The following is a 24,568-nucleotide window of genomic DNA, read 5'->3' as shown; positions in this document are numbered from 1 at the left end:
TCCACCTCCATCCTGCCTGGCCGCCCTCAACCATTAGAAGCTAAACCAAGGAGGATCGACTTGTCTCTAGCAACACACACCGGGTCAGCTGCCCAACACTCCAAGGCCAACAATCTCCAATCTCCACTGTTCAACAGCACCTTCTACCCACCCAGCTGCTCAACCAGGGACAACACTAAGAGGTAATAGAAGGGAAAGAAGAAAAAAAAACTACGCAGGGCATTTTGGTAGCATAGATGACATTGCCACACAAAGTAACCGTGACATTTTACATTTGCTTACGACGTTCTAGACCCACATGTTTGAGTCGAGACTGTTGTGCTGGAAAAGCACAGCAGGTCAGGCAGCATCCAAGGAGAATTGGTGTTTTAGGTAAAGGCTAAGGATTCCTGATGAAGGGCTTATGCCCAAAATATTGACTCTCTTGCTCTTTGGATGCTGCCTGACCTGCTGTGCTGGAAAAGCACAACAGCCTCGACTCCAGCATCTGAAGTCCTCACTTTCGCTCGCATGTTTGAGTGTCCATGTAGCCCCTGATGTTACACAGAAACTGATTTATAAACTCATTTCCACACAGGATGTCCCATAGATTGATGTGAGTGTTGGGGCCTTGCTGCAGGATGTGGAAGCAATTTGGACAAACACTGAAACATAGTAGCTAGGAGTAAGAGTAGGAAATTCAGCCTTGGAGCCTGCACCACAAATCAATACGATCATGGCTGATCATCTGTTTCAACGTTAAGAACAGTAACAAATACATGTAAGACAGTCCAAGTAGATAAAAAAAGAGCATAGAATACAGATCCCCTCCCCCTAGCAACCCAACAAGCCACCCATCCCTCCCACCTTCTCCTGTTTATTTTATTTTCTTCTTTTTGCATCCAATACTACCTCTAACTCCCCTCGCAAGCCATATTTTGGCGACTGTTCTGTTTGCACTCTGGTGCCAAACATGAATAAACATTTGTGTAGTTCAGCAATCCTGTAGTTCAGGGGAGGGACATTGGATTTGAAATTGGATACAGGGAGATGAAGGAGCATCTCCTGTTTATGTCAGACAGCCAGGGCTCCCTGATTAACCCAGGTTAACAACCTCAATCAAGGATCTCATTGTCAATGAGATCTACTTGGTCTTCATTCTAATCACTATCATACCAAAGTCTAAAACTTCACATTTAGCCATGTTTCACTGCATCTGCCATGCGTTGCCCATTCACTCAACTTATCTAAATCATCTACAATCTTTCTGGCATCCTTCTCACAGCCCAATGCTCCTAGTTCCACCTGGATTTATGTGGTTAGAAATTGTGGACATATTGAATCTGACACCCTCATCCATTATATATATCACGAATAGCTGAGGTCCAAGCACTGAGCCTTGCAGTATACCACTGATTCCCCACCTGCCACCAAAAAAATTACATATTTGTTCCTACTTTCTGTTTCCTGTTTGTCCACCAATTCTCAATCCATGTCAATACATTACCCTGAACACATATGTTTTAATTTTACTCTTGTGTGAGACTTACCAGAAATCAACTGAAAACTCCAATGCACCACATCCACTGATTGTCTGTCAACAATTCTACTATTTAATCTTCAAAAAAATCATGAGTAGATTTGTTAAGAATGATTTGCCTTTTCTAAATCTATTGTGGTTTTGTCCAATCAATTAACGCTTTCTAAATTATTTGTTGTCACATCTTTTATAACAGACTTGAGCATTTTCTCCACTACTGATGTTTGGCTAACTACTCTGTAATTTCCTCCCTTTTTAAATAGTGGAGATACATCTGGCACTCTCCAATCTGCAGGCACCACTCCAGAGTCTGTAGAGTTTTGAAAGAGGGCAACCAAAGCATTTAGTATTTCCATTTTCTTTAGCACTCTGGGGTGTAGCTATTCCAACCCTGGAGATTTGTTCACCTTTTAACCCCATTAATGTCCCTTGAAGACCGAACCAAAGTGTGTGTGTTCAATTCTTCTGCCATATCTTTGTTCTCCAATATAGTTTCCATGGCTTCTGACTTTAACAGACTTTCATTTGTCTTTACTAGTCTTTTTTCTCTTCCTGTATTTATTGACTCTTTTACATTTCGTTTCTATAATCTGTGTAATCTGACACTCATTCTCTATTTTCCCCTCTTATCAAACTTTTTGTCCTCTGTTACTGAATTCTAAGAAGCTCCCAATTCTTGGGCTTACTGCTGTTTCTGACTATTTTATATATTTCCTTATCAGATCTAATGTCCCTAATTTCTTTGGTAAGCAATGGCTGAGCTACCTTTGGTTTTGCTTCAGGCAGATACGAATACTTGTTGTAATTCATTCATATGCTCTTTAAATATTATTCATTGCCTATCCACTTTTAACCATATCAACTTTTTTGATTCATTCCCCAATCCATCTTTAGTAATTCGAGACTAACCCTAATCCTAATCATTCTGATTCCCTGTATTTAGATTCAGAGCTCTAGTTTCAGAATCAACTAACTCACTCTCCATCTTAATGAAGAATTCTACCATGTTGTTGCTCTTCCCCAGGGCAACCTGCACAACAAGATTATTAATTCATCCTTTCTCATTGTTCATTTCCCAGTCAAAAGTAACTTGTTCTCTGGTTGTTTCCTCAATACATTGGTCTAAAAAACAATCACATTCACATGCCAGGAAATCTTCCTTCACAATACCATATCTGGTTTGGTTTGTCCAGTCAATATATAAATTAAAGTCACCCATAATTACAAGTGTACCCTTATTGCATGCATCTCGGCTTTCTTGTTTACGGCTTTCCCTTGCACTTCCATTACTGTTTTTCGACCTATCTACCTGCCCAACAATGTTTTCTTCCTATATTTCTTATTTCTGTCCACACAGATTCTACATCATGATTCTATTGAGCCAATATCCTTCCTCACAATGATGTAGAATTCCTCTACTAACAATGCTACCCCACCTCCTTACTATTTTTGTCTGTCTTTCTTAAATAATTGATACTAATGAACGTTCAATTCCCATTCTTTGTCACCCCACTGTTATGTCCCTGTAATTGCAACTACATCATAACCATTTATAACCTATTTGTGCATTAATTCCATCAAACTCGTGTTCTGTACATTAAGAGACAAATCCTTCAAACTCATCTTTCTAACCTTGTTAGTCATCTTAGTTTTACATCATGACTCCATTTGTTTTCCACCTGAGTTTTTTCTGCTTTTCACTTTTGCTTCTCATCTTTCCATAATTCTGAGATTACTACCTTTGAGTTCCTATGTTTTAGTTTATGTCGTAACAGAACTGAAAAATGTGTTGCTAGAAAAGCGCAGCAGGTCAGGGAGCATCCAAGAAGAAGAAGAATCGATGTTTCAGGCATAAGCCCTTCTTCAGGAATGAGGAAGGTGTGCCAAGCAGGAGGGACTTGGGGGAGGTGGGACTTGGGGGAGGTGCGTTGGGAATGTGATAGGTGGAGGGAGGGTGTCAAGAAGGCGGTGCTGAGTCCAAGGGTTGGGACTGAGATAAGGTGGGGGAGGGGAAATGAGGAAGCTGAAGAATTCTGCATTCATACCTTGTGGTTGGAGGGTTCCTAGGCGGAAGATGAGGCGCTCTTCCTCCAGGCGTCGTGTTGCCATGGTCTGGCGATGGAGGAGGCCAAGGACCTGCATGTCCTTGGCGGAGTGGGACGGGGAGTGAGAGTGTTCCGCCATGGGACGGTTGGGTTGGTTGGTGCGGGTGTCCCAGAGGTGTTCTCTGAAACGTTCCGCAAGTAGGCGGCCTGCCTCCCCAATGTAGAGGAGGGCACATCGTGTGCAGCGGATGCAGTAAATGATGTGTTTGGAGGTGCAGGTGAATTTGTGACGGATATGAAAGGACCCCTTGGGGCCTTGGAGGGAAGTGAAGAGAAAGGTGTGGGCGCATGTTTTGCATTTCTTGCGGTTGCAGGGGAAGATGGACCAGTGGGGTTCTGTCCTGGTGGCGATTGGAGGGGTGGGGCTCAAGGGCGGAGGAGCGGGGAGTGGAGGAGATGCGGTGGAGAGCATCCTCAGCCCCTGAAGCTCTTCAGGCACGTCTTCAAACAGACTCGCTACCACAGCCACATCTCCTTCCTCAGCCGATGCTCTCCACGGCTGTACTCCTTACTAATGAATCCTTATGACCCAACCTGTCATTCTTTCCTCTCCCATCATAGAACCACCTGTGATGCCATGGACTTGACTTCAGCTGCTTTCCCCTAAGAAGTTCCCCACTCCACCCAAATAGTATTCAAAATGGTAAATATATTAGAGAGGGATTAGTTACAGGGATCTAGATTAGAGTGGTGCTGGAAGAGCACAGCAGGTCAGGCAGCATCCGAGGAGCAGGAAAATCGACGTTTCAGGCAAAAGGCCTTCATCAGCTCTATTCCTGACGAAGGGCTTTTGCCCGAAATGTCGATTTTCCTGCTCCTCGGATGCTGCCTGACCTGCTGTGCTTTTCCAGCACCAATCTAATCTAGATCCTGGTTTCCAGCGCCTGCAGTCCTTATTTTTACCTCAGTTACAAGGGTGTCCTGCAATACTTGCCTCCTCTCCTCTGTCTGGTAATCAACCATTCCCTTTCTCTCTGTTCAGTCTTCACCTGTGGAGAGCCAATCTCATCAAATCTGCTGTCCATGATCATCTCAGCATCACGGAAGCTCTTCAGTGACTGCACCCGCTCTGAAATATGGTTAGCCAATAGCTGCAGCTGGCCAGACTTGTTGTACACATGGTCATCAGGGAAACTGAAAGTGTCCATGACTTCTCACATAGCACAGGAAGATCATATCATGGGAGGGGCATATCATGAAGCATTTAAGGGACAGAGGGTTCTGCCACATCATTGACCCACATAGTGGAATGTTCCTACTCATTCCTTTGCCTCAATGTGGCAAAGATGCTTGTGTGAATAAGGTGGTCACTGATAACTTGGGCAAGGAGTTGTACATGGGGCCAATGTATTAGGATCCCAGGAATTCAAGACTCCTCAGGTCTGTGATCTCTACAGTGTCTGGTTCTACATGCAATGTGACTTCCCTTGAAAACATTTCACACTAGAAGGCCTTGCAGCTATCTCCTTCACATGTTGATACATTTACTGCACCCATTCCTGGTCTGGTCACAGCTGATTCCCTTCACATCAAGCTCATTCAAATTCCAGCGAGACGGAAGCCAATAGTGAGCACTCATCAGCGATTACATTCAATCTCTGCCTCATTTTGTGATGACCTGCTTAACATCCCGATTCCCCTTCCCTATCACTGTTCTCATGAACCTTATAGGTTTCTCTCATGCCAAGTCCTCACCATCCTGTCTGCATGACACTCTATCTCCTCACCTTTCTTCAGCTCAGCCTTTAGCATACATGATGACCATAATCTGTTCCCCTACTTGAAGCCAGGCTAATCTGAACTGTTGATGATCACCAACTCCTGTGTGACCCCACCCCCTCCCTCTCTATGCTTTGCCACTTCACCTCTTCCAAATATTGTAGCCTCATTTCACAACTGTGATTTCCTCTTCCAACCTGCATTCCCCACTCTCTACAATTAAGTTTCCAAGTCTCCTTTCTGCCACAGTGGCTCACAATTGACTGGCATGCACCTCTGTAGATCTAAATCAGAACTACTCCCCTAGTACTTTGGGACATGGCTGCTCACTTGCTCCAAATACAGTGCATTTGGCATGAAAACTGATAGCACATGGAAAACATGGCACTAATGTATCACACAAGATGTGTGCTGTCTTGACTGAGGACTGCTGACTAACAGACATTCTACTTGGTTGTGAAACTGTGTAATTGACATAAGAAGGTAATGCATGGATGCTATGAGTATGCAGGTAGGTGCTAAGTGACCAAATCCTAAGAGAGCAACAGAACAGCCCTAAGAAGCAGCCTGGTCCAGTTTGTGAGCTGAGTGCTTGTCCCTACACACGGTATCCCTGTTACAGCCTTTCAGGGAATGCTGCCTGTCCGGTCTGTAATGTGAGTATGCAGCTCCTAAACATGTAAGTGGATTAGATGATGGCTGAGAGGGATTGAGAAATGTGGGATATCATTGCCAAAGTATAAGCTAGTCACAGCCAGTGGCAAGCTGAATTTGCCAGGTATGTGCTCTGATTTCCATGTTGAATTTTCTCAACAAGTGTCTTATTTGATGTGTTTGGTTAGATAGAAAGCTGAATATTAATGAGTCAAAATTACTGAAGTGTTTAACAATCTTTAATCCCAATGAACTGCCAACTTGTCACTGCCTAGCAATTACTTCATCTCACCACTCTGCAAATGTATCAGAGATGGAAGAAGTTGCTGCTGACATCAAGATGAGCTGAATTAAATTGCTTGTTCAATTCTGCCATTAATCTCACCATAGTCCATGTTCGTTCATACATTTAATAGAATCTTATACCTCCCATGTCTTAATTCCTTTTTGTTACACTTCATCTGATACATTCATTCCCCATTAACTCAGTTGCACAATTAGCTTCAATTAACTTCCCCTTAGACTTATCACATAATCTTTCCTCCACAAATAAAATGAAGGTTAAGGGCCACGTTTAATGCATTTCTCTCGCTTTCACTCTGGACAGAAGATTCTGGCAGGGGCTCAAAAAGGTAGGCAACATCCTAGACAATAATATCATTTCAGAAAAAGTAACTCTGTTTTACTCCACAGATGCTACCTGACCTGCTACAAATGTTTTCAAAGCAGTCTTTTTTTATTTAAGGCTGTGATAATGTTTGGTCATAGTGAAACTCAAACTGGACATAGAGTGAAATTACGTTTGATGAGTAAGTGCCATTTGATAAAATTGTCAACAAAGAAGTCAAGCCACCATCATTTTGCTAATGATTGACTGGTGGCTCATGGGGTGGTTTGGAATTGTGCTGCTTCTTGTGTACAGGATATACCTGGAAAATTTTTCATGTTTACAGGTCAATGTCATTATTGTAGCTATACTGGAAGAGTTTGGCTCGAAGCATGGCTACACTAGCACACAAGGCTTTTGCAATATGTCTAGGATATGATCAGGATCCAAAGTCTATGTTTTGTCCAGTGCAGTCAGCCACTTAATATTGTGTACACTAAATTGAATTAACTTCTGTATGACAGAGATCTCAGAAAAAAATCTGGAATAGACCATTTACTCAGAACTGCAGGCTGAGGATGGTTTAAAACACTTCAGTGTAGTCTTTTGTATTCTTGTGTTGGATTCCACCATCATTGAGATGCAGATGTTCCAGAATGCTTTGTTTAATTGTCCTAATGAACTGAAAACATTCTTCAATTGCTCTTGAACATAATACTTCACTCACTTTATGCATCTTAGTTCTGTGTAAACCACTTTAGTGCCTTTGTTTCAATTTGAACATTTAACAAGCAGTGCAGTGCTTCAAATTTTGATTTGTTTTTCATGTCTAATGCAACTTAAACTTCCCACACCTGCGATAAAGATGTGATTGTTAATTAAAAATGACTTAAAAAGGAATATGTACAACTCGTATATCAACATACTGAAGTTGATATCTATACTGAAGTTATCCAATTTGGTTACATCTGATGTTGTGCCAAGAAGATACTGAGTAGTTAACTTAAATGAACGATCAGAGGCATGACACCTGTAGATTTTAAACACCTTTAGTGGAATCTTAGAGGAATCTGAGTGACACAGTGTAGGCGATGGTGAAATATGTACAGAGTTGCATTAGAAGTAATGTGAGGTTAATCTCAACATCATCTCATCCCAACTTACCTAGTTTTCACAAGTGCCATGGTGAGATTCTTACCTGATAATGGTGAGTTGCCAATTAACAGTGATTGACTTTCTTCATTCCTGATGAAGAGCTTATGCTTGAAGCATCGATTCTCCTGCTCCTCGGATGCTGCCTGACCGCTGTGCTTTTCCAGCAACACACTCTTCAACTGTGATTGACACTTGTCAAGCTCCTTGTTAATAGCGTAATTTGCCTAGTTAACAGCAAACACCAAGAGTGCTGGACAAACTCAGTAGCTCTGGCTGCATCTGTGGAGAGAGAAACAGAGTTAATGTTTTAAGCCTGATATGTCTCTTTGTTTGGAGTTCTGAAAATGAGACATACCAGACTCAAAATGCTAACTCCGTTTGTCGCTCGACAGATGCTAATCCTATTGCTGAGTTACTCTGGCATTCTCAGTGATTGTTTCAGATTTTCAGCATGTTTCTCTTGCCTCATTAATATTTCAATTGTAATTTTACCAAACACTACCCAACAAATTATCTCCGGGGAAAACCTGACATGGAAACCAGAGCACGTATTTGCTGGATCCAGATTTCCACCTCCTCCAAATAATCTCCCTTTGCCCACAAACTGCAGAGCAGGGAATGATCTAAGAGCACCAGCAGCAAATACCTTTCCACCATGGACATTAGCACCTGACAATCAGGGAAGCATAACCAACTTTCCTGGCATCACTCCAATGCCTTGGAAACAATATTGCCTTTGAACACCTGATATGACCCTGGTAGAGAGGGGAGAAGGTGATTGGCCATTTTCAGAATGCAAAGGTCTTCACAAAGTAGAGACAGAAATGGCCAGGTGGAGATCTCCAACCATGCTGTTATCATCTGGTGGCATAGCCTCCTGTCACAGTCCTCCAGAATTAGAACATGTCTCCACTTCACTACCCATTGATCAGAAACTCCAGGTCCCTCTCAGATAAACACAGTGACAGTCTGCTATGTCTCCTCACTGAGCAGGAGAGTTGCCAAATGCTAGCACTCTTCCAGGTGAGCAACAGGCTCTTAAAGTTGGCATGGCCACAGGTGATCAGACGAGATACATTTCATAACCATGGAAAAGCCAATTAACGCAGTGAGCTTGGTCAAATATGGTGAGAAAATCCACTCAGCCTTACAGCGAGAAGGCCTCCATCAATTTGCACTTAGCTAAAAGGATTGAAGATTCAATCCCATACTTCTTTATGAGATATGCTGACTGCGTGATATGTAGTTTACTGTCTACATATTACAAATGGTAGCTCTGCTTACACCACATGATCGGGCATAAATTTGAGTTGCGGTTTGTAATACCTTAAAGCGAAGACTGAAGCTTCTGAAAATACAGAGCAGGTCAATTCAATCCTCATCTCAGAATCCAAAACATTGGGATTATTGCTATCTCTCCAGCAATGCTGCTGATTTAAAATCGGTTCATATAATATTTGTGTCCTTTTTGATTTGCCTTTTTAAGAACCTTTTGAGCGTTATAGTTATAGTGCCTCGTGGTGGCTGAGGACGTACTTCCATAAAATATCAGCTTTTGACTTCCCCTTTTTAATGGAAAAGAAACCAAGCCTGCTCATCCTTTCCTGATGGAAATAATCCTGTAGTTCTGGAATCATTACATCACTTTTACATTCTCTCGAATAGCGGCCTATTCTTTTCTAAAATAGCAACAAAACTGTACTCAAAGTTATAGTCTAACAAACTTTATTATTTCAATTTCATCCCTCAAAAAGTAAATTCAACCGATTGTATTTTATTGTTGTGGTTTGGCTGACCTGCGTCACAGCTTTCAGTCCTTTGGTTCTTTGATCATATTTAGGTTCTTACTTTCCAAATAAAATGTGTGCTCCTTATTTTTCTTGCCAAAATGTAGTAGTTGACTACTGTTGATGTAGTTTTTGTTATAAAGCAGGGTAATTGGGAGCCCAGTACGAAGGAGTATCAAGAAAGATGAAAAGAAAAGGAAATGTTAAAGGGAAAGCTCTGATTCAAAGATGGTTACAATGGGAGGTGGATTCTTATATCATCCTAAAACCCACAGATTTGTTTGACCTTTAGACCTTTAATGTTGGGTTTTCCTATTGCTTCAGAAGATGAGACCATTGCTCAACATCAATGTAAATGTAATTTCATTTGTGGTATAAGCCAAACCTGAATTTGTGGATCCAATTGCAAAATGTTACATTAAAAAGTCATTGTTGAACACTTGAGTGAAGGAGCTGCCTTTATGGAGTGCTTGTGTGTCCTATTGTGAAATGACTGGGATCCCCTCAAATGCTGAATGATTAATAGCAGGTACTTTTCCATTTAAATCAGTTTTCAATCATGTTTTCTTTTAAACCCCATGTAGTGGGGTCCAACCTGGAGCAAAGGGGCTTTCAGAATGTCTTTGCATCAGTTCCAATGTCTTATAGCACAGGTTCCCATGCTCAGTTGAATACATATAGGATACTCTATGCAAATTGTATTTTATTGAAGCTGGGTTCAGATGAGCATACCTCTGCTATGCAGTATGCAGTGTCTTGCATAAACATCAACATTGGGACTTTCTCTGACATTTGATGCTGCAGCTCGATCTTAAGACATCAAGAGAGGAATGTATCTAGATTTTTTTCCTGCTGAATACAGAGCTTGCTGGTGCTATGCAATGAGCAAATTGATCATTCAACATAGTGTCTTTACAGACGATGCTTCCAAGATATGCTGAATGTTAAATATTCACAGGAGAATGACTCAAAAATGTAAATATGCTCTCAAGTTCAGGCATATCATAGCAGCCTGAAAGTCTTCATATGATTCAAATAATGAACAAGATCAAATATTAGCTAACATGGATAACGTCACTGGATACTAATTTTGATTGTAGCATGGAAGCTTGCAAACCAATAAATCACGCTAAGAAAATGTAGCATAAAGCTAGCTTCAGAGTCTTCACATACATGGGAATCTTAACCAAAGCTACAAAAGGTGATGATGAAAGGGTTAACACAAGTTGAAATTCTTAAATTTAGTGCCTTGTTCTGACAATTGAATAATTGGTTCACACCTAAAGTAATAGAATGTGCAAAAATCTGTAATCATCAAATTTCTAAATAGCAAACAAAAATGCAATGACGTTTTACTCTAACTGTTACTTAACTGGATCAACCAGAACTTCAAACTTCCTATACAAATATTGGGACTACCCAAATGGTTTATAAGGTGAAGTGTCAGAAACGTTCTTGCAGATCAGGCCCAGGGATTCCAAGGCAAGTATCAGTCTGACTGCTAATTTCAAATCTTGTAGCTCATGCATGTAAAGTAATTTGGATGTTATGTATTGAACAGGTAATATTGAGTCAAAATTAATTTTGTTCATTATTTGATCCTTAAGATCTTAACTAAACTGACCTTAAGCGTTTTTAGCTGTCTCTTCACCTTGTGTACAGTTAAGTGGGAATCTTATTCCAATCTATAAATGACAAAACATGCAAAGTGAATCATGTCTTTGAGTGTTTCATATATGTAACATCTTTATTACATTTATGAGACCTCCTTTTAATTTCATTGGTTATTGATATAACATGAACAAATATTTAACTCAAAATAATCAATAAAATTGTTTATTATTTACTAGCATTTTGCTCTTAGTGCAATGGAACCAAATATCAAAATATTACATCTGTATTTCTAGATCACCTTTTTAAATCAGCATTTAATTGCTAACATCATCTCTGAATTACCAACCCAGTTCTTAACTTAATGTTGCTTATCTTCTTTCAGAATGGCACCCTTGTGGTTGTTGGGTGTGTTTCTCACTGGCACTCTCCTGTCTCAGACTGAAGGAGTTATAGAGGGTAAGTGGCTAAACCCAACTAATCTATTCCTTCTCATGTAAACTCACAAGCTATAAGGAACTGAACCTGATTCCTGTGGAATGGGTTGCTTGATCTCCTAATAGAAGAAGAGACTAGTGTTCCCCAACTCCATCTCTCTTTGAGAAAGGCACAATAATACAATGTGAGAATTAAAAAGAGATAGCTGAAAAAATTCTTTGCAATAATCATACAATCATTGAATCCCCATAGTGTGGAAACAAGCCATTTAACCCAACAAGTCCACTCCAGCCCTCCAAAGAGTAGCCCACCCAGACCCATTCCCCGACCCAATTACTCTACATTTCCCCTGACTAATGCACCTAATATTCACATCCCTGAACACTATGGGCAATTTAGCATGGCAAATTCACCTAACCTGCACATCTTTGGATTATGGGGGGAAACCAGAGCACCTGGAGGATACCCATGCAGACACGGGGAGAATGTGTAAACTCCGCACAGACAGTTTCCCGAGGTGAGAATCAAACCTGGGTCCCTAGCACTGTGAGGCAGCAGTGCTAACCGCTGAGACATCAGGCCGCCCCCATATGAAATTAGATGCCATAATAAAAACAAAATATGCCCTTAAAATGGATAAAGCTTGAGTACAAACACCAAGTCATTTCGGATGTGGGAAGCCTGATACCCAAAGCTTTGACACCCACTTTTCTTGAATGAAGACATTTGATAAATTCCATATTTAGTCAAACTGAGTTAATCTGCACTGTGGATTGTTATTTTCAAATGTAAAGAAAATCATTACAATCTCAATATGGAGAAATCTATTACAACACTGACCTTTAAAAAGGACCTAAATCATTGAATAAGATTTTACCTAATGGATGTTCATCTGAAGATTGCAATTGTGTTGACTATGAAATAAGAGTCTTTTGAAACTTTTGATTTAGACTATAACCTACAGAAAAGATTTACTGAAGTTGCAGGTTTGAGGTTTCTGAGAATTAATTACAAATAAATTGAGTTGAAAATTAGCAATGAGAAGGGAAATATTTCTAGCTTCTGACATGATGTACATGACAGTATGAGGGATGTAGCAGATTTCAAACTGTTTAATCATGCCACTTTTTGCAAATTACACCACATTGAAAACATTGAAAAATGATATCAATGTTTGATAACCTTTGCAAATCTTTTTGAATTAAGCCAATTAGTTGAGAAATAGTGGAATTCAACAAGAAATGTAAGATAACAAGTTTACACTGAAGTAAGATCAGGATCCAGGAGAGAACAGGAGCGGGGGAAGGGTATGTTGGTTCTGGATGATGTCAAGGAGTGGGCTGTGCAGAACAGAGATAATGGGGGAAAGAGGGCTTCACAGGTCCTGGGCTCTTCCTGTTGCCTTTGCCCATCCCTCTCTAGCTCCTAAGCTCTCCTTCTCAATTCAGAGGGTTTCCCATCAAGACCCCTCTCCCTTCAACTGAAACTCAGTTCAAAACCTCACACACTTCCCTGCGCATGTGCAGTAACGCATTTGTGCATGGTGTCCTTATAAGGTCTACACGATGACATCAGTGCGCAAAGCCGCACGTGCCCCCAATGAGCACGCGTGTGTAGTTGACTGAAGTTGTCTGTGATGTGGAGGTACAGGTGCAGATGTTGGAATGGGATGGACAAAGTTAAAAATCACATAACACCAGGTTATAGTCCAACAGGTTCATTTGGAAGTACTAGCTTTCAGAACACTGCACCTTCATCAAGTAGCTGTGGAGCAGGATCTTAAGACAAAGAATTTAGAGCAAAAGATTACATTGTCATGCAACTGAAATGGTATATTGACCAAACCTAGATTGCTGTTAAGTCTAGGTTTGGTCCATATATCATTTCAGTTGCACGAGACTGTAATGTTTTGTTATAAATTCTGTCTTATGATCCTGCTCCACAGCTACCTGATGAAGGTGCAGTGCCCGAAAAGCTAGTGCTTCCAAATAAACCTGTTGGACTATAACCTGGTGTTATATGATTTTTACTTTTGAAGTTGTCTGTGTCAGCAAACGCTATGATTTAAATACCTTTAAATATGTTGGGTACATCTAGAACATAATGACTGAACATTTTTATATATTTCTGAAAAATGTAAACTTTTCAATTTGTCTAAATATTTTTAAAAACTTTGAAACATATTTTAAACTTTGAAACCTTCTTATGATTTTTAACAGGCTTTGAAAGGCCTGTCTTCATTTTCAATTGGAGCTTTGAATTGATAGTGCCTCTCAGAACTTCAAAGGCTAGCAGAAAAATGCGAGATTCCATCAAATCTGTTCAAGCCCCATCTATCACTCCTTGTCTTGATCTTTGCTGAAACTGTTCATCTTTGATTTAAGCAGCTACCTCCCCTCAACTTCCAACCTACTCTTCAAATGGACACATTGAAAATCTAGGATTTACAGTCTTTACAAATTGAGGTATCGATCCTAAATTCAGGAATCAATAGGATAAATATTTTTTTAAAAATCAACGTAAGATAAAGAAAATGTTTCTATGAAGTAATAAGCTGAGATGATCACACCGGGAGTAGAATTAAACGCCTTCCCATATTGACAGGTTAGGTGGATGGAGGGTAACACCTTCCAGCATCTGCCCCAATCAAGTCTGGGTGGGATAATTTGAGAACAGCTTTCCTGTCCATTGCCTATTGAAGTACACAAGGCCCACTTTAGTCCTTAGCTTCCGTTACTGGTATAAATGCCAGAACAGGCAGAGATCTCTCAGACTAGGCACCCCCGAAGAGCAAACCTGATTGGGTTGTGGGCTGTAGGGCTTGTTCCTTCAGATGCACTCAGTGGCAATGGGAAGACCAGCCAAAAGTGCACCATGTGCTTCTTGCAAAAACAAATGAAATACAAAAGAGATTCAGAGATTAATGGCATACATATATTGCATTGTTTCTTGGAACCAGTGATACAGGTTGGTTAAAGCCTGTATTTGAGTTACTGTGACATTGGGATACAGGACCGTAGGAGCTTCTGTTAGGAGACGCTCCCATAGAGATGTTTAGATGTTAACTCCTCTCAATATAACCCTTGAGCCAAGTTATCATTCAACTCATTTGATTGAGAATAACTAGAAGACTTCAGAGGAGTTTTTGAACTAAGAGACAAAGGTTTACCACTAAAACAAAAACATGTCCAGGAAGGAAGGCAGTGAAAAACACAAATAGTTTGTTCATTTTTAATATCCCTTTTTAAATTCACAGTTAACAGTCATCTTCACTTGCCATCCCTTCCACTGACAGCCTTGTATATAACTGTATGGTGCTGATAGACGCTTAGTGATGAGTGTATTTTATTTCAAACACTCATTTGAATTCCTCCTAAGTTTACACAAAAAAAACATTGTGGATGCTGGAGATCTGAAATAAAATCAAAGTGCTGGAGAAACTCAGCAACTCTGGCACAACTGTCGAGATGTGCTTGATCGATTCTAACCTTTTTTTCACTTGTTATATTTTTGCATTCAATCCTTTGGAAAGTAAGATTTGCTCTAATAAGATTGATCTTCATAAATATCCAAAAAGTAGAATCAAAGTAAAATGAACACCATCTTTTTAAAAACCAGTTGGCAACAACTTTGCAAAAGAGAATCTAAAGATTTTAGCCAGTGAGTTTATTTTGCAAATTGCAAAGTTTTTTTAAAATTGATTTGTTGGATTTGTTAAAAGAGAAATGAAACTGCGTGATCATCAAATTCAGTGTGAGCATCAAGCTAAGTAAAATTGGTGAAAATGAATGTAACTGATTTACAAAACAGTCTGAGAGGACCTGCAGCAGTGCTCCTTTGGAACCTGTTAAGGAATATCTCAACTTGCAATTTATGTAGCAATTACAAATTGTGGAAATTGTAAGTTGTAAACCATCGTAATTACATTAAAAAATGACAATTCCAGAGCCTTTCTTAAAGTGAAAATACAACCCCCAGTATTTTAGAGCTATCAGCATTTTTTTATACATCTGTTGTATTCATTACAATGCTATGTCAATCTGTTTCTGCCATTTAAGCATTGTGAGATCATGTTTTGACATATTCAATTTCAGTATTTAATTAAAAAGAGAATGTCTTGAAAGTGCTGTGTGTGATTTCTGTGTCAAATACCTGTCACTTGGTTGAAAACAATCTTTTCTAGATTCCTGTTATCACTGCAGGCAGGGTACTCCACTCCAGATTGGTTTATTCAGCTTTTCCAGGTAATCTATGCTCAAAATTGAACCAATAAAAATGAAGCAATGCCCCAATTGCTGTCATAGCTGAGAAACATAGCTTACGGATACTACTGGGACAAATTGTAAGTTTGCTATTGGGAAGGCACTCAATAATTAGAAAGTAACAATAACAGTTTAAATTGGAGCTACATTGGCAGCATGTCGGGTCAGATGCTGTCACAGCTGAGTCGAGTTATCTTGGTCCTCTACTGCATTTCTGAGCCTCCACACAATAATAGTTTATTGCTTCAAAGCATGCTAATTAATACGTTCATCGCAATGAAGCACTTGCATCAATTAAACCTGAAAGCAGTCACTTTTGCAATTCTCTGTCACACTTTCAACAAGATGTTTTTTATTCAATTGACAAAATTAGCGAACGGCGCATCAAATCACTCCCCAACTTTCTCAAGGTGATGACCTGTTTGGCTCAGAACTGCATTGTTATTGTTATAGATGTTGCCCTGGGCAGTCCATTTGTGGAAAGTGCTGTAAGTGAAGCCATGGAACTCGTGGACACGGCCTACAAAATGTCCAGAGACCAGTAAGTAATTATTTCATATCCATTTACATGAGATGTTCAAATTTTAATATGAACCTTCTCATTGTTTATTCAATTCTGGGGATCAGAACATTTTGGTACAGCAATGATCAAACATACACCTTTTGTGTTAAGGGTTTAAATTTGGATTTGGAAATTAATTGTGATCATAGGAGAACATTCTTGCTTCATGTGTTGTGGCACAGAAAAAAAAGTTTATGAACCAGCAAGTTAAGAGGAAAGGCTAAGGAAGGACATTTTTCTCTGTAAATTAGTTTTGGAAGTGGCTTGAGTGAAATATTAAACGTGAATGTGAAACATGTGACTATGAGGTATATTTTTGATGAAATACATACTTTGCACTTATATGGTTTTAGGAGTATCAAAATAGTGTGCAACAACTAATTGCTTTAACTTTCAAGTGCTACTGCTATTACACAGGGAAACATCAGAATCAACTTGTCCATAACATGAACTCTCAAATCCCAGCATGAACACATATGAAATATGAGCAGGAATGGACATTTCAGTCACTGGAACCTGGTCCATCTTTCAGTTGGATCATGACTGATCTGACTGTAGCTTTAACTCCATTTTCTTGTCTGCCCTTCATAGCCTTTGACTCCTTTATCAATTAAAAATCTGTTCAATCAGCTTTGAATATATTCAACAATCTAGTCCCCACTGCTCGTATGGGTAGAGAGTTCCCAGGATCTTGGAGAAAAGAAATTTCTCTTGATCTCCATCTTAATTTTTTAAACTGAGCCCCTAGTTGTAGATTTGTCCACAAGAGGAACCATCAGATCAGACTCTAACTTGTCCAGCCCTCTCATAATCCTACTCATTTCAATAAGATTACTCTCATTCTTCTAAATTGAAAGACTTGGCATGACTTGGTCAACCACTCCTTTTAAGAGAGACCCTTCATCCAACAATTCACTCTAACAAATCTTCTTTGAACTAGTTCTAAAGCAAGTGTAACTCTCCTGAGGCAAGGCAACTTAAGCAACACAATCAATTGAATTGTGGACTCACCAATACCATGCACAATTGTAGCAAGACTATCCCAATTTTATACTCAATTCCTCTTGCAATAAAGGCCAATATTCTGTTTGCTTTCATAACCACTTGCTGTTTTTTTTATTCATAAACAAGGATATTGAGATACTGCTAACCTTTAGCATTTTGTAGTCCTCCCCTGTTTAAATAATATTGTGTTTTTCCATTATTTCTGCTGGAATGGACAGCTATTTCATCCACCACCACCACTCCACCCGAGTATACTCACATCTGCCCGGTCACGTAAACTATCTATGTTCCTTTGAAGACCCTTTTTACCCTCTTCACAAATTTATTTCCTACCTATCTTCATGTTATTAACAAATTTGGCTACAATTCTGCTGGCCCTTTCACCTAAGTTATTATTCATAAATAGTTCATGCTTCAGTACTCTGCTAGTTAGAGTTTGCCATCTTTTAAGTAACTCATTTTTCCTAACTGTTTCCTGTCAGTTAGCCAGACTTCTCTCCATACTAATATTTATCTTCAATATAATAAGATCTTATTCTGTACCTTGACAAGCCACCCTATCAAATATCGTTTGGACATCTAAATATTTTACATCACTGGTTCTCCTTTATCCATGCTATATGTTACATCCTCAAAGATCTATAAAATATTTGTCAAATAGGACTTCCTAAAGATTTTCTAAACAACTTGCTCCCCCCTCTTAACAAGGAATATGCACATTTTCTCAATGACAAATAATACACTAACTGACCACAGTTTCCTGTTTTCTATTTTAAATTCTTTCTTGAATAGAATTATTACATTATCAGGATATCTAATCTGTTGGCACCTTTTCAGGTTCTAAGGAATTTTAGAAGATTCCAATAAAACAATTACTTCTTGTAAGAACCTAGGATACAGGCCATTTGATCCAGGGAGCCATGTTTATAATGAGCAATAACAATACACAATAAGCATCTTAACAATAAATGAAAGCTCAGGGAACAACACCTCATTTCTCACTTAGGCACCTGACAACCTCTCAGACTCAATATTGAATACTACAGCTTCAAAGCCTGACCACATGATCTCTGTCTTCCATTTTCTTGCATTCTCTCTCTCTCTTCCCTCCTCTCCCCACCAATCCTGCAGCATTGTCTTATATATGTTTTGTTTACATTCCTGTCAGTGCAAAGAACTCATTTTTCTCCCTTTCACACCTTAACTGATGTACATTTTAAATTTCTATTTTGCTTTCACCACCATTAGCAACTCTTTTGTCTCCACATCATCTGCCCCCTCCACTTCTGTCAAAAATATAAAAGTCACCATTTTCCATCCCCTTTCAGTTCTAAAGTAGAGTCATACTGGACTCAAATTATTTCTTTATCCACAGATGCTGCCAGTTTTGCTGGATTATCCCAGCATTTTCTGTTTTTGCCTTGTTAATGACGTATCAATTCCTACTTCTCCAGTGTTTGTGATTGTGTTATGTTCCTCTGTTCATTTGTCTCTTGATTTTCTACTGATCTTGAGTTTCTTTTTATATCTTCAGCTATGAAGACATTTCAAAGCCTCTTTCATTTACTAATTCAATTTCCTCATTATTACTTTCCTCTAAGAGACCAATGCTGATTTTAGCTAGTCTTTCTCCTTTCAAATGTTTACAGAAGCTTTAACTGTGTGTTTTTATATTTCTTGTTTGTTTCCTCTCAGACTTCAATTTCTCCCACTGATCCTTAAAAATTTCCAACTGACTGACATACCACTAACCTTCATGGTTTTATGTGCCTTTGCTTTCAATTAGATGCAACCATTAACTCCCAAAGTTAACCACAGATTACGTAATGTTTAGCAGAACATTCTCAAACTGAATGTGAAATTCTATTATGTTGTGAATACCTTTGCCTAGATAATCCTTTACCAAGAGCTTTATAATTAATCCCATCTCATCACGTTGTTAGTGAAAAAAAAGATAATATATAATGATCAGTGTTGGGAAACTGTAATCAAAAGTGACTGAAACTAGTGTTCTTAAGTAACAAGCTGTTACTTAACACAGTGGTATTGTATCCCAGGTTCATATTTATACATTGACTTCCTGAGAGATGTCTCCATTTAGTCTGAGCTCTTTTATTTCCAGACACAAGGAGAAACTGAGAAAAAGGTCCCTGAGAACAACTGACCTTCTGCGTTTCTTTAAGCAACCTTTCGCAGAAACGAGGAGAGCAGTGCGGTCAGCAGAGTACATGGAAATGGCAATGCATCTTATTCAACGCAATGTTCATCGAATCCACAAGCGGTCCCTGAATGCATCAGGTCAGTTTAGAAGTGTTTCATCCACAGATGAGTGAAACACAAACTGAACCCAACCAGGCTAGTGTGAATGTGACATAAGAAGCAAATATAGAATGTTATAGCACAGAACACTATTTGATCTGCTGTGTCTGTACTAGCTGTCTGAAGCAGCAAATTACTTACAGTGACTCCCCTGCCTTCTCCTTGTAACCCTGCACAGTTTTATTTTCCAGATAATAATTCAGTTTTCTCTTAAGAGCTTTGATTGAACCTCCCTCACCCTTTTCAGGCACTGCATTCTACATCTTAACCATTATCTGTATAAAACTTCTTCCCTCAGATCACGTTTCCCTCTTTTGCCTTCTTCTCCTCAACTGCCTGCCTTTCCAGTAGGTGAGAAAGATGACCCAGATATCCAGGCACCTATCTGTCAGGTGTGAGGGTGGCTGGTAGCTGTATTCCCTCCAATCTGGAGAAATCAGAGGTCTGGATGAAGGCGGCAAGTTGAAGGACTCCGAAAGCTACTCCCTACACTGGCCTCTGACCACTCTCCCCATGCTACTCACTCCTGAAAGAGGCAAAAAAAAAGTTATGTTGCAAATGGAGCCTTGAAAGGTCACTGGCACTCTTTAAGACCCAGAAACTCCTGGCCTTTGGCTGAGGAACTGCCTGGTCAGCACTGAGCAGTTAATTGAGTGATCCAGTGAATTTTGTCAGTGCAGGAGTCAGTAGATTAATCAGTGCAGAGCTTGCCTGCCCCACAAAGTCTGAAAAAGAGAAAATCATGACTCCCATCAATAAAAACAGAGGTCAATCTAGATCTAATTAAAGAAAAACTACCTAAAAAACTGCAGGCACTAGAAATCTGAAACAAAAACCAAAATTGCTAGAGAAACTCAGCAGCTCTGGGAGCATCCATGGAAAGCACAGTCTGGTGACTGGACTCGAGACATTAACTCTGCTTTCCTTCCACAGGTGCTGCCAGACTTGCTGAGTTTCTCTGGCAATTTTTTTTGCTTTTGTTTCAATCTACGTCTCCTGTTAGCCATTCTTTCATTGGTTGAGTAATCAAAAAACCCAGGCTAATACTCTGGGACAAGGGTCCATATCCCAGCACAGTGCTGATGACATTTAAATTCAAGTAAAATAAAGACACAGAACATAGATCTGATTATGGGAATCATGAGAATTAAATTATCATGTGTTATAATGTTAAAAATCCATCTGGTTCACTAGTGTCCTTTCATGAGCAAAAAATCTACCATCCTTTCATGGCTATGGTTCTGTGTCTCTCCAGTAATGTCATTAATTCTGAACTGCCCTCTGAGATGTTCTAGCAGACCATTCACAAGCAGGGGCAGACAACAAATGCTGGCCAACAACACCCATATCCAAAAGAAAATAAATCCAAAAAGACTTCCTGATAACCATAACATGCGAGGTGGAATGTAAAAGAAAGTGTTTTGCAGTCTGCTGCACGTGCTAGTCCATTTTTTTATTTGGATGCTTCAGAAATATTCTCACATTCCTGGAGCATGTGCTGAGTTCTTCCAGTGTGCAATCCAATCGTGAAGGCCGCACTTATCCCCGCATCAGTTTGATGTCGAGGAACCAGCTGGAGTCTCTCCATTGCTTTTCGCTTTCAGAAATGGTGGGATTCTGGTTGCAGTATAAAGGAAAATATTGATGTGATCAATAAATGGATGATGCCAGTACTTAGAGTCACCTCACTGATCAAAATAGGTGTCTCTAAATGGTTCACATATTCCGCCTCAACTATTTAAAGAAACCTGGAGGAAACACTTGCTGTATTTGGCAATTCAACCGACTTATTTCATTCGACCCCATTCCATGATCGCTAAGAGTTTGCAATAATATTAGAAACTGAGTCATGCGAGAATAGGTTCCATTCCCAAAAATACAATCAGCCTGGGACAGTGCAGACTCAGGCCAGGGAGTGAATGATACAAGTCAGAAGATCACTAGTGACTGGCTTCAGTCCAACTAGCAGTTTCCTGCATGCTGTCTGACCACAGGGAAGACATTCCATTTTTTACTGATATATTCAGTTCAAGACCCCGTTTCATCTACTGAGTATTACAACTCACCTCCAGCACATTTGAAGGTAGGTTGAGGAGAATCTCCCAGGAAAATCTGTCCCAGGATTTCAGATTCCTGCTCTGGTACTTTCCTGGCTCTAACCTGCAGCTGTTGTCCAATGTGAGAGACTGTCACTTACAAGATCTGCCTGGAAGCAGCCTGTTTGAGAACCCATGAATTTCTCACGCAGGCTGTGTGGAATAAAGTCAAAGTTGGCAGTGGCACATAACAGCAGGTCATACTACAATTCAAACCTACAATCACAGAACCTGGACTGGTGCAACCATTTGTACTCATCAACAAAGCAGAAGGTACTACTGCTAACGGAAAATCAGATTGTTGTTTAACTGCTACACTTTTAGTGTGTGAATTTCTCAGAGATCAGAACTGGTTAACGACTGTGTCTTTCCTCCAGATTTGTTAACACCAGCTGACCTGGATACCATTGCACGTGTCACAGGCTGTCTGGCCATACGTCAACCTCCAATATGTAAAGACGACTGTTTTTCAGACCGATACAGGACTTTCACCTCTGTGTGTAACAACAGGTAGGAACTGATGCTGCTGGTGACCACTATCCATTGCAGTGATTGAGTGCTAAGCAAATACAGCCATTGATTAAATGTTTTAATCTTCATCTTAATTAACATCTACTCATGATAAACAATAGACCATGTCTTCACAAGCATTTATATCATTGTAATACAAACAGAAAATGCTGGTGCTGCAAGCAACATTGTGGAAAAAAAATGTGACCTTTCTTCACAGCCATTTGACATCACCTTAAAGCAGGGGACCTTTCAATGCTGACAACAGTCTTAATTGAAGAGTGAGAGATAGAACAGGAGAAGGTCTGGAAACCAAGATGGATTGTAAAGATTTCACAAAGCCAGAGTTTTTCTTTGTAACAATAGATACCTGTTACTTTGGATAGATGTACATTGGGGGAGTGAAGCTTTTCCTACTGAGGTATTTCTGGGCATTTTCTATTTTCAGGGTCAGTGTGAACTTGTTGGGCCGAAGGGTCTGATTCCACTGTAGGGAATCTAAAATCACACAAAGTGTAGATTGGCCCCTGAACCATACAAGAAGTTGTAACTTTATAAATTGCACGGCCCCTTGTCTGTTGAATCCTCCAGAACCTTGAAACATCTCCATCAACAATTTAGTTGTAAATTTTTCACTGGTTTGTCAGTACCCTTCTAATTTCAAAGTAACATCTAGTTTGTGTTTACTATAGTTATACTTCCTTTAAACCATTGTAATTAATAGATGAATTTTTGAGTTTATTTTAATTCTTTCATGGATTGTGGGCATCATTGGTTGGGCCAGCATTTCCTGTGCATTTATAGCCACACTTGAGAAGACAATGGTGAGCTGTCTTCTTGAAGCACAACATTCCTTTTGACATTGTAAAATGTTGTTAGACAAGGAGTTCCAGGATTTTGTCCCAATGACGCTGAAGAACTGTGTCGTATTTCCCAGTCAGGATGGTGAATGGCTTGGAGGGGAACGTCCAGGTGGTAGTGTTCCCATTTATCTGTTCCCTGTATTCTTCTAGATGGAAGTGATTGTGAATTTGGAAACTGATGTGTGAAATAACTCCAGATGTTGGTATCCCGTCACAAACTCAGCCTTTGTTTACACCTGGAAAGTCCTTGACACTGGTCCAGCTCCCTCAGAACCAGCTGTCAGAGTGTCAGAATGCCTGATACTCCTCTTTTTATCTGTCGGCCAGAGCTCCCTGATTGGACCAGATTCACAGCCCTAGTCAGGGAACTCATATTCTATGATGTCCACCTAGCTGATCTCGTTACAATCACTACACTCTGTATGGGTCTTTGGTGAACCTCTGCACTGCACTTTGTAAATGGTGCACATTGCTGCTACTGAGAATTGGTGATAGAGGGATTTGATGTTTCTGAATGTGGTGCCAGACAACTGGTTTATTTTATCCTGAATGGTATCAAGCTTCTTAATTGACGTTAGAGCTGCACTCATCCATGCAAGTAGAAAGTATCCCATCACACTCCTGGCTTGTGCCTTGTCGATGCAGGACTGGCACTGGGGACTCAGACGTGAATTGCTCGCTGAAGGATTTCCAGCCTCTGACCTACTCTTGTAGCCACAGTACCTGTGTGGCAAGTCCAGGTCAGTTTCTGATCAAAGGTAACCAGCAGGATATTGGGGATTCAGTGATAGTAATGCAGGAGCTGAGTGATCCTGGTGGAAGATGAATAGGGTGTCAGTGAGCTGATTATTGCTGTGATGCTGTTGATTGTTAGCATTGTTGATTACACCTTCCATCATTTTACTAATGATCAAGAGTAGATCGATGAGGCAGTAATTAACTAGCTTGGTCTGTCAAGCCTTTTGTGTACAGGACATATCTGGGCCAATTGGAAGAAAGTGAGGACTACAAATGCTGGAGATCAGAGTCAAAGAGTGTGTTGCTGGAAAAGCTCAGCAGGTCAGGCAGCATCCAAGGAGCAGGAGAGTCGACATTTTTTGCATAAGCTCCTGATGAAAAGCTTACGCTCGAAACATCGACTCTCCTGCTCCTCGGAGGTTGCCTGACCTGCTGTGCATTTCCAGCAACACGCTCACAATATCTGGGCCAATTTTCCACATTATCGGGGAGATACTATTGTCGGAGCAGTATTGGAACAGTTTAGCGAGGGGTGCGCAAGTACTAGAGCACATGTCCTCACTCATATTGCTGGAATGTTGTCAGGGTACATAGCCTTTGCAGTATCCAGTTCCCCTG

The 24,568-nt window shown here is 40.1% G+C and overlaps 1 protein-coding gene across 1 annotated transcript in view; it reads left to right on the top strand.

Annotated features, from left to right (window-relative positions):
- Positions 1-6,572: 6,572 nt before the first annotated feature.
- LOC122564093 (myeloperoxidase-like) overlaps positions 6,573-24,568 on the top strand; it is a 51,629-nt gene continuing 33,633 nt past the window's right edge. Inside the window, exons 1-5 of the mRNA XM_043718653.1 lie at positions 6,573-6,629; positions 11,543-11,616; positions 16,311-16,398; positions 19,547-19,722; positions 22,217-22,349. Of these exons, the coding sequence (XP_043574588.1) occupies positions 11,544-11,616; positions 16,311-16,398; positions 19,547-19,722; positions 22,217-22,349 (470 nt within the window). The 5' untranslated portion in view covers positions 6,573-6,629; position 11,543. The remainder of the gene's footprint in view (positions 6,630-11,542; positions 11,617-16,310; positions 16,399-19,546; positions 19,723-22,216; positions 22,350-24,568) is intronic.

The sequence above is a fragment of the Chiloscyllium plagiosum genome, chromosome 28 (assembly GCF_004010195.1).
Source record: "Chiloscyllium plagiosum isolate BGI_BamShark_2017 chromosome 28, ASM401019v2, whole genome shotgun sequence".
Lineage (NCBI taxonomy): Eukaryota > Metazoa > Chordata > Chondrichthyes > Orectolobiformes > Hemiscylliidae > Chiloscyllium > Chiloscyllium plagiosum.
The sequence above is the reverse complement of the archived record's forward strand: the minus strand, read 5'-3'. Positions and strand labels throughout refer to the sequence as shown.